The sequence below is a fragment of the Melospiza georgiana genome, chromosome 14 (assembly GCF_028018845.1).
Source record: "Melospiza georgiana isolate bMelGeo1 chromosome 14, bMelGeo1.pri, whole genome shotgun sequence".
NCBI lineage: Eukaryota > Metazoa > Chordata > Aves > Passeriformes > Passerellidae > Melospiza > Melospiza georgiana.
This window is the reverse complement of record NC_080443.1, coordinates 7,159,588-7,177,850: the sequence shown is the minus strand read 5'-3', so window position 1 is coordinate 7,177,850 and position 18,263 is coordinate 7,159,588. Positions and strand designations below refer to the sequence as shown.

At 37.7% G+C, this 18,263-nt stretch overlaps 1 protein-coding gene across 1 annotated transcript in view; it reads left to right on the top strand.

Moving 5' to 3' along the window:
- Positions 1-18,263, top strand: part of URI1 (URI1 prefoldin like chaperone) — a 40,957-nt gene that overhangs the window by 9,763 nt on the left and 12,931 nt on the right. Inside the window, exons 2-4 of the mRNA XM_058034037.1 lie at positions 1,659-1,693; positions 5,652-5,730; positions 8,045-8,180. Coding sequence (XP_057890020.1) covers positions 1,659-1,693; positions 5,652-5,730; positions 8,045-8,180 — 250 coding nt within the window. The remainder of the gene's footprint in view (positions 1-1,658; positions 1,694-5,651; positions 5,731-8,044; positions 8,181-18,263) is intronic.

The following is an 18,263-nucleotide window of genomic DNA, read 5'->3' as shown; positions in this document are numbered from 1 at the left end:
CATTTTTGTATGCTAAATTATGTTGTGTACTTCACATTCACTGCCAAATGTGAAAGGATGAAGGATGTGGATAGAATAGGCTTGGACTCCTCAACTTGTTAGTGAGGGGCTCCAGTGTGCCTTGGCTTTGTTACCAGACAATTTATGTCTCCTGCAGAAACTTTACTCTTAAAATGGGCTTCATATTAACAGTATCAATTAGATTTCTGGCTTGATGTCCTGTACAAGTCTGTGTATTTACTCTCAAGTTTAAAAATAGTTGCCTTGCACATTAAGGAAGATATTTTGCTAGGCATTTGATTTGTAGGAGTTTAAAGCAAATGATAAATTTAAACTTGGCTTATGTGGGATGAGCTACCTGGCTGACTTTCCTGATGGATTATGAAATAACATAACCACAAATGTAAAGCTGATCCTTTTCATTTAAGGACTTTGCTCTGTTTAAAGAATTATTAGCTCACAAAGTAGTCCCATTTTTTTTATTCCTGCATGAGTAGGAAGTGCAGGGTCTGAGATCTGTTGAGCAAAAGCTGCACATATGCTAACAGAAAAAAAAAAAGTCTTTCATTCTGTTGTTTGGGGAAAAAAAAAGAATTATCTGCTCCAGTGATTTCAGTGGTACTTGAATGTATGTTATTGTTTTCTCTGCAAATTTTCTCATTAATTGCTTTCGAATGTTAGCATTATTTTGGCTATAGGAAAAACAAAATTTGTAAAAAAAAAAAATCTGGAAAATGCTTATATTGAGAAGCTGTCTAGACATATTTAACTGCCTCATGGCTTCATTGCATTTCATATAATTGAATGAAATTGTTTGTGTTGTATTTTTGGTAACTATTATTCATAGATCAGAATATGTTTTGAAAGACAAAATCTCCATGTAATTGTGGCAGAGAAGGTCACAGGTTTCAGTATCCTGCCTGTTTGCTATATATAGTCTAAAAAATTGCAGTTAAAAAAGATATAAGTGTTTAATTTTAACAGTGGTAATTAAGGCCTTTATTTTGTGAAGAGCTTTATTTTGTAAATTCTTTTGTATCTCTTGGGAAAGCCTGTGGCATAAGGGATTAAGTGAAATACCTTTTTTGACACCCAGAAAGAAAAGATGCCAGCAGCCCATCATGGTGTCAAATACCTATGTATTTACACAGGACAAAGTTAATTTGGGCTTTTTCAAGTTAAAGTGGCCAGTGGAGACATTTGTTGATGTACTGATAGAGGAAAAATGTTTTTGGTGCTGTGAGATTCATTTGTTCTGCTTTTTAATGACTGAGTATGGGAGTTACATTGATGTCTTGTTATAATTTATGTTGTTTTCTTATTCTGCAAACATGTAACACTGAAAATAGATCGGCAGATTGCACAAACTGCTACTTATCTCAGATCCTGTGTCACCTAATAGTTATGGAGCAGGTATTGTACCGAAATAAGAAGTGAAAAGCTGTGATTTTTTCCTGTGGTTATCACTCTGCATTAGCCTGTGATAAAGTGTGCTGCTTAAGAACGACCATTCACACGCCTTTGCCCTGACAAATAAAAATGTGGATGGAGGCAACACCAAATCTGTAAAGCTCCTGTTCTAGTTTCTGATGCATTGACATTGCAGCTGTGTGCTTAGCTTTGTTTTTTTCATGAGTAGTTATCTGTTTTAATGACAGGTGGTCACTGGCTGCCAAGAAAAAATCCAGCACTGGTAAGTAAAAAAAGTCTACATGTCTAAAATACTGATGAGTAACCTAGTTATGTTTGAGTAAAGTATTGCTGTTTATTCTGATGGGAGTCAAATCCTGCTAGCATGTTTTGGGGATTAGAGTTAGTGATAGCTCAGAATTGTTGCAGTGTACTCTCCTTTAAATATATTTATTTCTCACTGATACAATTAAATTACAAAGACAGTGAGCCTCAGTGTTTATACTTCTGCCTTAAAAACCTATCTCATCTGTCACTTTTGCCCAAGTAACCTTGTTGGATGAATGCTTAATCTGCCTGAATGGTGACAAGGTGCTCCCAGGGTAGAATTATTGTTGTTTTCTAACTATGGAGCAAGTAGGGAAATTCCACTTGCTCCCCTCTGTGTGCTGAAACAATGTGGAAAGTAATGTTTTGCTGATACCCCCCCCCAAAAGCAAAGTACATGCTAAATCTTCATTTTTAATACTTTAAATAAATGCTTTCTTATATTAAAAAAATTATCTCTGGGCATTTTTTCTCTGTTGGCAATCTATGGTTAATAGAAAACATACCTAGTAAATAATAGTTTTGTATGGCATCTGAGGAAAATGTACATTTAATGGTGAATGAAATCTTATATTATGAGTTACTGTGAGATATAACAGTTGATCTTACAGATATCAAATTACAATATATCCATGCTGTGTTTACCATGATTTTACTGAGAGAACAACAGGAGCTGTCTTGATTATTGTCTGCAGGGTTATTGCAGAATCACAGCAACTGCCCCTTTAGTGGTGAGATTAAACCTTTGGTTATACACCATCAAGCATATAATATTTTAAATTTATTTTAAGAGGCTTTTTCTTCATGCCTGAAAGATCTCCAAGCAAATAATTTATATTTAGTGTGTATCAAATGTTTTTAGTTTAAATGCACATAGGCTGCAAGCGCTGGATAAGAGGAAAAAAATCAAGGCAATCTATACACATCATCATATTAAATTCTGACTATTGGCTCGCAAAAATAATCTAAAACTAATATGTTTCATTTATGTTTAAAATTCAGAGGCTGCATTAATTTTCAATAAGGGAAATATTGAAGTGCCTACTGGTGCTGCTGTGGTGAAGGCAGGCAGAATATCTCCAGCAGTTTCTCAGGAGCTTTGCAGTGTCTGTGCCTGCTGGTTCCCATGTGAAATTCTGCATGAGCATTCTTGCACTCAGACAGGGCTTTTCAGAAATAAACTATTGACAGAAAGCTGCAAAATTTGAACAGATTTTGGAGCATTTGGAAAATTGTGACAATTCTTTTCCTTTTTACAAGGGCTGAGGTTTGTGGAGTGGCCTGGGAGTGTTGGTGTTGGAAGGAGGCTTTGCTCCTGTGTTTGCTTTTATGCAAACTCTGGCAATGACCCCATGAACTTGGGGGTTTTGGCCACAGAACCTCTAATGAAAAAAATAACTTACTGAATTATTTTATATAGAAAAGCAGTTTTTGTAGCATCCATACAATCTTTATTTCATAAAAAAAATTAAAATTTAGTACTCTTATTTAGATCTTGATTGTGCAAGAGCTGAGTGCTTTTGTTTCAACTGAATAATTTGCTCATGTAAGACCTTTTAAGTGGTCAGTGACACAGAAGGATGTTGAATAGAATTGGGTGAATAACAATAGGGTCTTAAAATGCTCAGCTTCAGTATATTTCCATTAAATTATTTTCTTTTCCATTTTTCAGTGCACTTTTTGAAGTATATTTCTAAAGCCATGAATCCAGTAATGGGTTGGGTGTGGGATTAGTAGCTAGACATGCATTTCCCCTTCCAGGGACATCTTCAGAGCTGGAGTCCCAGTATTCCTCCTCCCTGTTCCCTTTGGTCCTTCATTGCTTGTTGTAGCACTGGCACACCCCAGTGCTTGTGAAAGCATCAGCCATACATGCAGAGAGAGCTTCCTTCCTTAAGTAATGCTATTTGAGGCCAGTTATTTAAAATGATCAATTTAAATTTCCTTTATCTGCATGGCCCAGTTCAGGATGTGACCCCACTCTTAGGGATGGCCATGGTGGAGGTTTGCTCAGCAAAGGGCAGCTGTCCCAGTACAAAAAGCAGCATGCTTTGCTTCTATAGTAGCACAGCTTCTGTGGCAAGTGATTTCTCCTGGCCCTGATCAGATTATTCAGTTACATGCAGCAGTCAGACCTTAGTGTCTTCTTTTCAGGTTAATGAAGAAATGTTGAGTGACTTTCAGCCATGAAATGATGGAAATGTTTAATCCTGCTGTGAGGGGGGGATTTTCATGCCAGGCTCTTCCCACGGAGTCTTCTCCTGCACTTGAGACATGTGCCAGGCCTTGTTTTTCAGTGGCTGCTTGGAGTCCATTTCTCAAATCCAGTTCTCCTGAGGCGAAGGCTGGGTTCTGTAAATAGCATTAAGTAATTGATTGTTATTGTTGACACCAAGTTTTCATTATATTCCTTCCTCCCCCAAAACATCTCAGTGCATTTTGCTAAGATTCATGAGTTTGTCCTTCTTCTTTGAAGGAAGTGAATTATGTTTTCACTCTTATGTGGGCAAGGGACAGAAAGACTTGCCTAAAATGTCTGGGAGAAATCTGCTGTCAGAGCAAAGCAGCAGCAAGCATCTTTTGTAAATCAGTTCTGTGGAATATGGTTTTAATGTCCAAGTGGCATAAAAACCTAAATTCTTTTTTTCAGGATGAGTTCAACAACTTAAAATAGGTATAAAGTAGGATGGTTACACCAGAGTTCAACTGTGAAGCAAATGAGTCAAACATAAGAGTATCAGATAATTTTTCAAAATGAATGCTGAAAAAGATTTCACTCTGCTTATGAATCTAAGAAAATCAATAGTAATATTTTGAGAGTTGTCTTATCAACTATGACATTCATTTTTCAGCACATTTATAGATTGCTTTCCTGAATCATCCTCAGAAAACCTGTAATTTGCATCTTGGGTCAGCATTGTTAAGTGTGCTGCTCTGTGCTTTCAGTTGCCTTTTATTGCAGAGTTTACTGCCATATATATGTTTATTGTTTTGAAGTACAAGTAAACAATATCATCAAAGCTGACATTTATATGCCAGCTACTTCATGGAGGAGCTGATTTCTGACCATCTTTAGAATGGCAGGGGTCCATTAAAATACTTTGTCCAGACAAATTTAAGTATTTAAGAATGCCTTTACAAAAAAAGGCTTTTTTAGAGGGAGTGTAGTTGCTTGCTTTGCACACAGTAAAATCCCTGCAGCCACTGAAACACTGTTTCTGCAAAGTCCTGTGGAAAGCCAGGTGTCTGCCATGGGAACGAATTCCTTGTCCCAGTTCACCAAACCATTTCTCTCCTGGGTAGCAACATGTAACATGAGCCTTATTTACAGTTTAGGTGGAGAAGTATCAGAAGGGATGCTTGAAGATGTGACAGAATCCTGGTGGTTGAGCCATCTTTCAGGAGTCTTGGCTTTTGATAGGAATACAAAGTTCATGGGAAAATGAGAATTAATTAAAATTTTGCTCATTTATGTCAGCTCAAACCAAGGTCAATATATGAGCTCGGTATTACAAATGATAATTTGAAGAATTTGCCTCTTAAAAAGCATAAACTGGATTTTCAGTTCTTTTTCTAAATACTGGTGGTGTCATAACTTGGGCTTGAACATGGAGTGAGATACTCCAAATCCTAATGAAAGAACTGCTTCTTTGCACCATGAAAAATTCTAATTCTGAACAAGACATGCACAATCTAAAATAATCATTTACCTATCTTAATACACATTATTAGAAAATAATCTAGCTATTATGTTTGTCATCCCGTGTCTTTTAGAAATGAGTTATTAATCTGTCAGCTGTATGTGTTAGAGTAAAACAGTTCATTTTTCTGTAGTTTTGTTGTTTTTTGATTTAGTAGCAGAAAACCATTAACTCTTTAGCTGTGAAATTGAACCAACTTGAATTTGTCAACAGGAAGAAGGTGGAGAGTGATTATGAGGCTCTTCAGGAGCGACTGCAGACATTGCCTGACAAGTTGTCCTACGATGTCATGGTATGTACATGGCAGAGGTCACACAGGAAAATGGGCTAAAACTGTTAAACCTGGGCTGCCTGCACTGGGGGTGAGGTGTTAGTCAGGTTGCAGTACTTAATAATGTTACATTTGTTATGATAATAGTTAAACCTTTGCTTTTGTTTCTTTCTCTTTTCTTTGAAATCCATTATAAATTACAGTGTTACTGACAACTGAAAGCTGATGACATAAATGCTTAACACAAAACCTGACATGTTTGATATGTAAATCTATTGTATAGAAAACGATAATTATGACTGAATTATGGTACTTAGTCATTTCCTGAGAAGCAAGTGGCTGTAGTATTTCCTGATTCATGGAAATAAACCCTAGAACATTGATTTTTACATAAAAAGGTGCTGCTAATTTTTGTTCCACCAATCTTCCCATTGACATAGCGATCTTTTCTGGTGCTCTGAATCTTCCCTAACAACTGCACAGCTCCCTGCGTAAAATTTGCCCTGATGGCTTGCACTCACTAAAATTTTGAACAAATTGGCTTCTCTTTCTCTTTTTTTCCTCTTCCTTTCTCAGGTTCAACTCAAGATACATCCTTGAAGCCAGGGAAGTTGTACTGCACATAACTGAGTGGCTGATTTCAGCACTCAGTGCCTGACTGCTGTCTTCCTTGGGAGCCTGGCTTAGATACAGAGTTGGGTTTTTAGTCAGACAATTTGGAGTACATTTCACCATGTGGGAAAAGGGAGGGTTTCCCATTGCTGTGCTGGTGATACAGCTCTGGTTTTTGTGTAGAGTCCATTTCTCATGTGTGTATGTGTGGCCACATGATGTAAGACATCAAGATTGTGTTGTTTCAAAGCATAGAAACTCTGTTTTTAAAGAAAGCTAGATAGTGCTTATGCTTAGTTGAAGCAGCAATGTTAACTCACATCTGTTACTTTAAATGTATAGAAACAGTTCCTATCCTGTTAGCCAAATATTTTCATATGCTTTTAATTTTGCTTAATTTTGCTTTCATCATTTTGGGGGAAGAGTGAACAGGCAGCTCATGCAGTCTGCTACTTTAAAACCAAGTCAGGGAGGGCACACGTGTATGAAAAGCACATTGTGCACAGTCTTAGAGTCAGGGTCCTGCCTGCTGGAGAGCTGTTTCCAGCACTGGGATATGGAACAGAGGGAACATTGCTTTCCAAGGAGAGAGATCCACTAGGCCAAGTGCTCTGCTTCGGCACAAACACAATGAGAAAGCAAGTGGCTGTGCTGAGGAACTGAGGAGGAAGGAATAAAGTAGAGGGAGCTGATAAAACCATCTGACATAGATCTCTTTTTACCCTAAAAAGAGAGAGGCTTGATGTGGATGTGGACTTTATGCCACCTCCATTTTAGATGTAATTTGATTTTAGTTTCTGAATTTCTTCACGATTGAAGCCCAGAGGCAGCCAGGCAGGTGGGAGTGGGCCTGGGGTCACAATGCCAGGGCAGGGTCAGGGGACAGGGGTAGGGGTGGCCAAGGCTCCTCCTCACCCAGAGGACTTTCCCAAGCACTGCCTGTAAAATTTGGGCAGTAGAAGATGTCTTAAATCATAAACCCAGTGTCCTGGGTGTTGCAATGCTTGTTAATATGGGGAATTCACATTGTAGGAAGCAGATGTTAAGTTCTAAAATGTGATTGTCACCTGTGTCCTCCTGCCTGAAGTGTCCTGCTTTTATCTGTTGTCCTTAGCCTGGAGAGCAGTTAGAGGGTGAGGGTTGCCTGTGGAGCATCCCTGGGAGGTTGAGGTTTGCAGCCTGGTGAATGACCCAGCAGAGATTAAACATTCTGTGGTCCTGCTGGGAGCTCCAATGTCTTACACTGGAATTTCTGGGTACTTAGTATTAGCAAAACAGATTCTGAGAAGAGCAGCTCATCTTTGAGTTGATCATACCTATTTATTTCAAAAAATATTAGTAAATGTTTCAAAATGATTTAGCAAAGCTAATCTGGCTTTTATTAGGAAATGGATGCTGTCTGCATATAACTCAAATAATTTGTATTATCAAGGTTTGTATGTTCAGATGAAGTGAATTTGTTTTCCAAGTGAGCATTGAGCTGTATTATAGTTCTGTGTCACAAAACAAGTTGTCTGGTGAAATTCAGGTTTTCAGATTTTGTAAGTACAGTACAAAATTCAAATGGATCTGATAATTTGAATATTTATGATGGGTTATTCACTGAATAGCTGCTATAGAATTTTAATTTTTATAAAATCTGTGGTTTACTTTTTTAAAAAATTTAAGACCTGTATGACTTGCTAAGTTTTATTTTCATTAGTGATGTCTATGTCTTTGACAGGTACCTTTTGGTCCTCTTGCCTTCATGCCAGGAAAGCTTGTCCACACCAATGAGATCACTGTTCTGCTGGGGGACAACTGGTTTTCCAAATGCTCAGCAAAGCAGGCCATTGAGCTGGTTGAGCACAGGAAAAAACGTATGTATGTTTCTGAACATAATTTAATGGTTAAAATTATGTACCTTGTATTAATATATAAAATTAGTGATATCTACACTGTTCTCCTTTTTTTTGTGTGAGCTCACAAAGAAGTCCCATTCAGGTGTAATATTAGCTTAGCACCTTATCTTCCATCCTTGCTTGAGACATGATTGGATATGTCTAATTAGGAAAAGAAACCCAACTAAAAACCCCCTTTCACTTTTTTTTGATGTAGCAAAGAGGAGAAGTAGCCACTGCCTTGTGCTTTTGCTCTTGGTTACCTCATTCCTTATATTTTGTTCCCTTGTCTTGTTTCTTATTTGTTTACTGCCTTGTCTCCTGTGTTTTGGTTGTTGTTGGGCTGTTTTTGTTTGTTTGGGTTTTTGGTTTTCTTTTTGGTTTTTTTTTTTTTGCTTTTGTTTGTTTGTTTGTTTTTATGGGTTTGGAATTTTTTTTGGCCATTTGGTTTTCCATTTTTGTCCTCCCTGTCTCTGCACATACTTTGCTCCTGCTTGTTGGTTTTTATACTTGCTGCTCAGCTGCATTTCTGCCTCCTGCCCTTGATGTTCCTCTGGTGTGATCTCCTGGATCTCCCCAGGTCCAGTGCAGTTGATCACCACCAAGTTCAACTGCATAGAAACCCACACACCACAGGGGCAGATAGGCAATTCCTGGGCTGGTTTCCACCTCTTCGTAGCTGCTGCTGAGATCTTGGCTTTGAAGAGCCAGGACCAGAGCAAGAGCTGTGCATGGTGCACTTTGGAGCTTCTTTATGGTAGAAAGGAGGAGAACCTAAAATATTTGATGTAAATGGCAAGGAAGAAAAACCACAACAAAATAGAAAATAAAAAGGTGCCTATTAGCCTTTGTTGTTTGCTTCAGACAAGTATTTCAGTTGATTTTTTCATACTGGTTTACCTATGTACCTCCCATTCCTCAGCGGGTGCTCACTTCAGCTTTTTCCTGTGTATATCACAACTATTTACACTGGATTTTTGTTTGAGTGCAGCTATCCATGTTGCTGCTTGCAGCAGAATACCCTAGAGGTTCCCTATCTGAATAAGCTTTCTTTTCCAATTCTGTGCAGGTAGTATTAATGTAAAAAGACTTGAGGATTTTTTTTATAAAAATTCATTTGCTGTATTACTTTAAGATACTCCTTTATGAAGAGCATTGCCAAAAGTATGTAATTTGTATTTTACCTATTATCTTTCTTAATCTGGTTCTCCTGACACAACTTTGCAATTTTCTTTCTTACTGAACTGAATCTACATTATTTATTGTGACTCTTGTGAGATCTCAGGTCCAGATCTTTTTCTTTGATCATCTGCTATTTTTTTCAGTGCTGCAGAATACTTTTGTCACCGTTACATTCAGTGAAATCATTTGACCTTTGCATAGTAGGTGTTTGAACATTAAGTAGTCTGCTGGGAGACACACAATAAATGCTGGATTCTCTCCTTTATGATCTTTTAAATTGCATTTAAAATACAAACTCAGAAATACTAATTTCTTTCAAAGCAAAATAGTCATTGATGCTGGATATAAGCCCTCTGTTCAGCTGATAGTTCACTTCAGCTGTGTGATGGCTGCCAGTGGGAGGCTCCAAAACACTGGTATTAACTAAAAACTTTTTTTTAAGGACTGTTCTCAGTTTTAGATGGATAAAACATATTAGTACATATGCTTCTGAAAAAGGGTTACTTCTTTCCTAGATACACTTTTGTCCCTTAAAAATTACAACTGACTTAAACACTTTAAACCATTTTCATGCTAAATGAATGCAACTTAGAGAATATTAGAGATTTTATTAGTTTGTTCTAAGGAGAAAAGTTATGTATGTGAAAGATCTGTAGGCCATTGCTATGTAATGTGAATTGGCTGCTTGTGGCACAAATTTGCAAGACTGATTTTTGGCAAGTATTAGTTTAAAGTGTCTTTTGTGCATTTATTGCACTGCAGTTACTTTCACAGGTGTGACTTCTGTTTTTAGTGGCATTTTGGGAGCATAGTTTACAGTGCTGTGTATTGGGCATTATCATCACATTGACACAATGGGATTTGATTTTTGTACATAATCTTTTTGTTTTGGATGTAAATTCCAAGAGTAGGTCACACACTGGGAAAAGAGGGCAGGCTCACTGCAGGGGATTACACTGCCAGCAGCCCCCAATGTCCTGCGTGCCAGGCAAGGTCCTGACAGGGCAAAGCTTTTTTAAGCATGTGTTCAAGGCCAGTGTGTACTTAAAGGCTTTGATATATAGGAATTGGGGCTGAACAGAGAGCAAAGAGAGGCTCATGCTGAAATAAACCTGGCTATATTTGTTGATGGTTTGTTTCTTCAGTGACCTACATTTTTTTATCCAATATTACTCTGTTTAATTTAGATGGGTGTTTTTTTCATAACTAGCTGGTCAGATCTGTTCAGGTAACTGAAACAAACTTAATTAGTACAACCCTAGTAATTCAGTGCTTTAGCAGGAGGTAGGACTGTAAGGAAATAAATAAAGGACATTTTCATTGCTCGTTGTGTCTCTTGTGTCCCACTCTGCTGAATGGTGAGGAGTGGGAGAGCATCTGCTCAGGGTTCAGGCTGTCTGGGGGGACTGACTGTCAGGTAGAAAGGGGTAAGAGATTCCTAGAACAGTTTTGGGTGTTCTCCCTTGCTGGTTCTGAGGAGTTTTCCTGCTAGCCTTTGGCTCGTGTGTGTTGGAAACCTCTGGTCACCAGGGCTGTCCCTGCTGGCCTTGGAGCCCCCCAGTGTGTTACAGGTAATTGAATCAAAGCTCACAGGACATTTTCTTTACAGTTTGACTCCTTCTGTGCATGTTGGGTGCACACAAGAATGGAGGATGTGAATTTGCATGCTTAAGCAGCAGTAGTGCCAGATAAATCAAACAAAATCAGTGAGGATAAAGCCTTGGAAGTTAGGGATAGCAATAAGAGTGTACTATATATAAAAGCTTTAAATATTACTTAGTACTAATTAGGTCATCCTTTTTGTCTTAGTAGTTTTGTTAAATTTGCTTTTTAAAAGAGAATGAGTGAAAAAATGTTTGCTTCTGTGGAATAGAGAAATGCCCAGCCACAGTAGATTAATTTCTTGGTTAAAATTTATTTAATTGAAAGGAATAATTGAAGGGAGACTGTACTGAATTTTAAATGCACTTTAGCTGACATAGCTGTAGAAAGTCCTATTTTGGGGATACATTTCTGTTTGCTTAGCTTTTGATATAGATGCAAATTGTTCAGCACTGTGATTGGTTGAAATGTATTTGGTAAAATTTGGGACAGTCACTCATGTCAAATGTTACTTTTTCATCAAATATTGATCGTGTCTTCTTGAATAATATTTGAGTTGCAGTAGGTCTTTAATTTGCTGTGCATTTTTGTGACATTCTAGGTATTTAGTTAGTTCCAAAATAGTTAATAAATAGAGTGAAGTTTATAGAATTGGCAAGTATGTTTTTAATTGTTTTAAATTCATTGTAGTTCATTAAACCAGGTAATACAGATAATGGGAAACACTTCACACATGTGTTTGTGTGTAAAAATGTGAAGAAATAGTGAAGTAGATTAAAGGATATGCACACCAAATTCCATTAAAATAAAAGAAATTAGCTTTTTAAGTATGTCACAGTTTAGCACAACAATAATGCAATTGTACTTTTTTTCTCCTACAATTATCTTGCTTAAGGTACTTCATAATATTTCTGTTCTCCTCAAGGCAAGACTGTATTGTCTCAGAATTCAAAGAGGGAATAAAGATTCTTTTTGTGAATATGGGATTATATCTTTTACGTGTTTGTGATGATATAAATTACATTTCTTCTCTATATCAGTAATCGCATTAATTCTTTAAGATGGGAAATTTTTCATTACAATAGTCCCTGTGGTAGTTACTATAGAAAGAAATTAAATAGATTTTTCTTGTAAATATTTGTGGATTAATTCACTATGCTAGGTATTCCAAGTGTCTAAACATTTTAAAAGGTGGGAAATTAAAGCATGCACACAGAACTAGGAGTGGTTTTATTGTGTTAAAAATTTATCAGATAAAAAAAAAATCCCACTTAAAGGAGAATTGTTGAACTACTTAGCAATTGTGTCTTCAGTATATGTAAGAATACCCTTGCAGTGTCATGCTGCAAATGAATTCATGAAATGAAAATACTGATTACATTAACATACAGTATTGTGATAGTCCCCAATTGTAAATTGCAGTGTGTAACCCCTAATACAAATATTTGTGTCAATCAAAATTGACCGATAGCTCAGGATACAGGGTTTAAAAGATACCATTGTTTTAATGAGATGATCCGGGTGGATGAGGACCAGTTTGAATTTGTTCCTTATCAGCATTTCCAGAAAAAAAGGTTTTGTCTCCAAAACACATGATAGGAAGGCTTTCCATTTCCCATCTGTGAATGAGTGAAGCCTTTAGAGGTTTTAATGTTTTATCCAAGGGTAAAAATATCTTCCCTGATATTCTAAATAATGTAACACTAACTCGTCTACTCACAGTTTTTGGGGTTGAGAACAAAAAGTACAGGCAGTGCTACAAAGAGATTCAGCTTTTGCTTTCCTATATTAAAAAAATGCATTTTTCTGCTCTTTTTTTGCACAGCAGAGAATTCTGTTCCACTGTGCTTTTAAACTTTTTTTTTTAACAATTTTTTGCGATTATCACTTCTTAGTTTGATAACCTCCCTCAGTTCCTTCCTTACCCTTGTTAAGTTAGGAGCTGATTCGATGCAGTGCTAAGTGCTCTAAATTTGCTCTGCAGTTCCCTGGAGGTGTTTGGCTTCTCACAGGACCACAGTCTGGGTATTTTAACCAGAACACACTGGAACAAAGTAAGGAGAATAGACTCCTTTCTGTAAGTTACATACTGTGATTCAAATAAGCCCTTACCTTTTTTATGATTCTTACTGGGCAACAGAGGAGTTGTCTGAATGCCACCCTCCTTCATTTAGGAGGAATTTAAATGTCTTCAGATAATTCTAGCAATTACATAGGTGTGTGAACCTAAAAGAGAAATGCATTGCATTTACTTAGTGTTCCTAAAGCCAAATTGCCTGTACAAATTTTTACAGAAGAAAATCCAAATGACTTTGGTTTTGGTACCAAGGGAACATGGAAAACAGAATGAAGATTGTCTTTAAAGGGTGAAAAGCTGCTGCACAAAGGGTTGGATTGCATTTTAAAGAACTGGTGCAATTGCTTTTATAAGGAATGAATTTACATGTCTTGTTGCAAGCAAAAAGAGAGCTTAAATCCATATATACAAAAAGTCATGAGGATTCTCTTTTCACTCTTAAATCCATTTCTAGAAAAATGAACAGAAAAGAATAGAAGAACAGAGAAGGGTGTTTTGAAAAGCTTCTATTAGATACTGCTTTCTTTTTCTTACTTGTTTCAAGTAACCTGTGATAGTTTGCTGGAAAAATATTGGCTACAGAAAAATTCTGTTGCTGATTAAATATATATTTATTGAAAATATATTAAAAAATCCTCAGGTGATTGATCTACTTATGCAGACCCTATAAAGTAAGAAAATAATGCACTTAAAAGATGCATAATTTCCATGGTGAGATTACAAACTACTGAGGTTCTGCCTTCAGGTTGTACCTCCTGCTTCTCTCACTGGAGGAACTGAGCCACTGCCAGTAACTGAGGTAGGTGGTTGTTCCTGGCCTGTATCAACACTCTGTATATAAATAACTGTGTTTAAGACTGGTTATCTTCTGCATGTGAAACTGTGTTAGGCACCAAGAAGGTCTTTACTCTAAATCTCAGTTGCATACAGAATTCTTTGTTACACCTAATGTAAAATTTCTGTCCTGTCACCTATCCTCAAAGGAGATTATTTCCTGTGTTATATCCATGAGACTCCCCTGAAGACCAGGTACATTAGGCTTCAGCTTTGTTTCAGCTTGTCCTGTTTCACAAAGTCTGACTTTTCAAAATAGATCAACCTGTTCTCACTATTCTTGTCTGTTCTTACTATTTAAATCCCAGTGTAACACACAGTTTCCAGAAGTAACTAAAATAATGTCTATGATTCCCCAAATCCTTATAGACAACACTCCAAGGACATTAATGTCAAACTCAGATAATTAAAATTTGTATCCAGCCAAGCTAATTAACCCATTAAAGCCAAAATGCATAGATGAGAATTTGTGTCAGTTTGGCATTAGTGCATTGTCATGTCGTGTAAAATCTGGCTTCGCTGGACTTCATTTCAACAATATGAAATGTGTTCCCCAATTATTTTTTTTCCTCTACCAGTGAATTTGTAGCAAGCAGAGGGCTGCTTCTTAAAAATGACTGATCATGGTATAAGGAAATCCAGTCAAGTCCTTTCAGACTAATAAAGGAGCTGGGAAAGAATGATCTAAATGTAAAGAAATCTTGCTGCATGTAAATATGAAAGGCTGCTCTGCAGAGGAAATCTACTTATCATGATTTCTGGTTTCAATACCTTTTTCTTTTGGTGGTCCAGGAGAACAGTCCTAGAGGCTCTGTGGGGTTGTGGAACTGAACTATCTTTCCAAGTGGTTTAGCTGAGACATGTAAATAGGAACTACATGGGTTCACCTGAAAGCCATGTCAGACTTTGCTGAGATTATTGGATGTGACAAAGTTGGACAACAGCCTCTGGTTCAATCCGTCTTAAAAGCCTCTAAGAAGCTTAAACCACGGGGTAGTAAGAGGAGGAGACTGTGGAACCTCTCTTATTCTACCAGTATTTTATTGGGGGTCTCAATTAATAAAAACCCCTGTAGTTTGTAGTGGCTTGTTCCTTGCTATTTCATATTTCAAAATTCAGTGAATTCTGTTTAGAGTGTGCCGTGGCAAGTTCAAAACACGAGTCCCTGAGCTTGCCCTGCAGTTCGGTGCATGAGCCTTTTTCCAGGAGACCCCTTGTTTGCTGAGGGCCTGGCCAAGGGCAGGTTTGTGCTTTGGCCAGGCAGGAGCCTTGTTTTTCCTGTGGCAGGGGAGGTGTGAGCAGCCCAGCAGCCTGGCTGGGGACGCGGGCCCGGAGCGTCACGGCAATCCCAGCTGTCCTCTGTGTGCTGTGTGGCCTGGGGCAGATCGCTTAAACTGTCTGTTTCTTCATCTGTGAAATGGGAGAGAGTTATACTCCCCTCCCTCGCAGGGCACTGGGCAGATCAGTTAATGCTTGTACAGCATTTTAAAATAAAATACTGTGTAACTGCTCGGTGTCCTCACCTAACGGAGCCAGGCAGCGTGCACCCGTCTGGGAAGCAGCATCACAGCCTGGTGCTCCAGCAGCAGCATGACCTGGATGGCTGCTGAGCAATATTCAGACATGCAGGCAGGGAGTGAGACACTTGTAGTGGTGAAGAAACAGCTGGGCATCATGTTTACTATGAATGTGAGATAAAAAACCAGGAAAATTGGTCCCAAGTATGTGTATGCTTATGTATATTGAGAATAGGTTCAAGAGCTGAAGGCACGGACGGGAGCATTTTGTAGAAAAGCTAGCACTGCCTCTCTGTTATTTCGACTCTGGAAGGTGTGTTAGACACCAAAAAAGCTGTGGGTGATGTTGATGTGAATTAACTAGCACTAATAGCTGCTCTATCTGGTGTAGGATGGAGTCATGTAAGGGGAGCAGGACCCCAACTGCACATGGAAGGAGCTGTGTCCTCTACTGGGTCTGTGTTGGCACTGCTCCAGACATCTCATACTTTCTTGGAAATAATATTTCATGTAGGAGGCAATGCAAATCCATGGCTTTTTTTCAGAGAAGAATCTTAAGCTATTTCTTACAAACAGCCTGAGGAATGGAGAATGACTGCACATTTGACACATAGCTTGCTGTGTGGTTTAAAGGCTAATGCTTTTGAAATACCCTAAAAGTCTGAGCTTTGTCTTAGTGTTCCTTGTGGGAAAGGATGGACTTTGCTTGAGTAGCCTTTTCCAAAATACATAAATTTCTTTCTAAACTATTTACTGCAAGTAATACATTTTTAAGCAATTGTATTTGAGACAGTGTGAAATATCAACAGGGAAAAAAGCGTACAATACTAAATATTATAAAACTGTGAGAGTAATTTCACATACTTGGTGGTAGTTGTGTTTTGTCTTGACTGTTTCATGCATAATTCCCTCTCCTATGTGTGTGGAGGGGAGGAGGGATAAGAACCTGTTTGTAGAAGTGAGTCAATTAGTAGGTTTAATTTTTAAGTACAAGTACAAACTCATTTTGTCATGATTAGATGCATTTTGTAATAATTTTGTGGTTATTATTATATTCTTACACATCCTTATCTGAAAGGCCTATCATTATAAGAAATGCAATCTCTGAAACATTTACAACTGTATACATTGCCAGAAAACTGTATGGGGAGGAGTAGCTGTGTATGTACTTAAAACTTTCTAGGATTAGCCCCAAGGACCAGTAAGATACTTAATTAAATACTAAAATTAACAGGCAAAAAGAGAGTTAAGAGTAAAAATATGTAGAAATACTCTGAAAATAGTTTTTTAAGCTGGAATATTTTGTGGTTGTCTTCTGTAGAATGGGAAGAGCAGGGTGCTCTGCTATACTTGTATACTGTGAAAATAAATAATTAGGGTGTAGGAGGTATTTCATGTGCTGCAGTGCTGGTGTTCATGTGAGTATCATTAATGGGGAGAAGCTCTGCTGAGGCAGGAGCTAGCTTAAAAAAGTTTCTTTGAGTGTGACTTTGATGACCCTGTGTTAGAGATGATCTCTTTGCCTCCTTCGTACTATTGTATGAGACATCTTCTTCTGTATTGCTTTAATGATTCCAGAAAGGAATTTTAAAATAGAAAATCAGCTTACTTCTTCACAAAGGCTTTTAGCTCCTTCAGGGTATATAGGACCAGTAGGTGCAAGGTCTTAGAGATCCTCAGTTGAAACTAATTTATGTAGTAAGTCTTCCCTCCTGAAAATTTGCATTTGTATTAGTTTTGAGTTGAACAAAGAGTGCAAGTCTATTAATATTATTAGTATAAGGCTTTAATTGTGCCCTCTTTCCCCCAATTCTTAAGTCTTAGCAAAGCTGTGTTTCCTTTTCAGGCGGTTATGACCTTCTTCTTTTGCAAATTAGTTTGTTTTTTATGATAACTTTAAGGTAAAAGTGAAACTTAAGTTTTTAATATTTTATAAATTGCTGTTGAAAGGGTTCATTATTTAATTGGCACAAGGGGATATAGAAAGCAATGTCTCAAATGAACTAATGTCTGAGAACTGGGTAGTTGTTAAAGTAGGTTTGCAAAATTGCAGTGAAGCGTAGTTGCCCAGACAGAAGAGCTGTCTGCCTTCTGCTGGGTGTTGAAAGTACAGTTATTAGGGCATGAGCATATTTCACTTGTCCATCAGAACTGAAATGTTTGTACACAGTAACAGGAATGAAGTTTCAAAGGATTTTTAACAGTAGGTTTCAAATACTGGTCTTAATTTTGTCACGCTAAAACAGACTCTCCACCTGGTTGTTATTTTGTTTAAACTTCTACTGAAAAAAGACAGCTCTTACTTCTTTTAACAGTGACCTCACAAGTCAGCTTTTTAGCTTGTGACAATACACTTTACTTACTCCTTGCATAACTTTTTGGGAATATTATGGGTGACATTAATAGAAGTTTTGTGCAGCCTGTTTGTAAGGGAGATAGGACACATACCTTCCTCCCCATATCTGTGCCTCGAGCAGAGGGGATATTGTCCAAATTAAATTGCTGTTTCCTTAAATCCATGCCTACAGCACTGTGTCTGGCTCACCCCATTTTTCTTCTTAGAGTGGTTTCACAGTTTGTGTTGAGATTTGCACACAAAAGATCTGCAACTTCTTCGTAATGAATCAAAGGGTTAATTTGTCTTTTATGGAGATTTTTCCATTCTGGTTTTAAGTAATTACCAACCTGTGCAGTCGTTATCTGCAGGCGTAGGAGTCTGCTCGTACCGTGACCTGCCAGTTTTAACAACTGTCTTTCTCAGGCTTAAGTGAAACTGAATTCTTCATCTATTCAGGCGCTTTTCTTAAATTGTAATCCCTGTCTCTACTGGGTTTTAAGCTTACTTTTTCA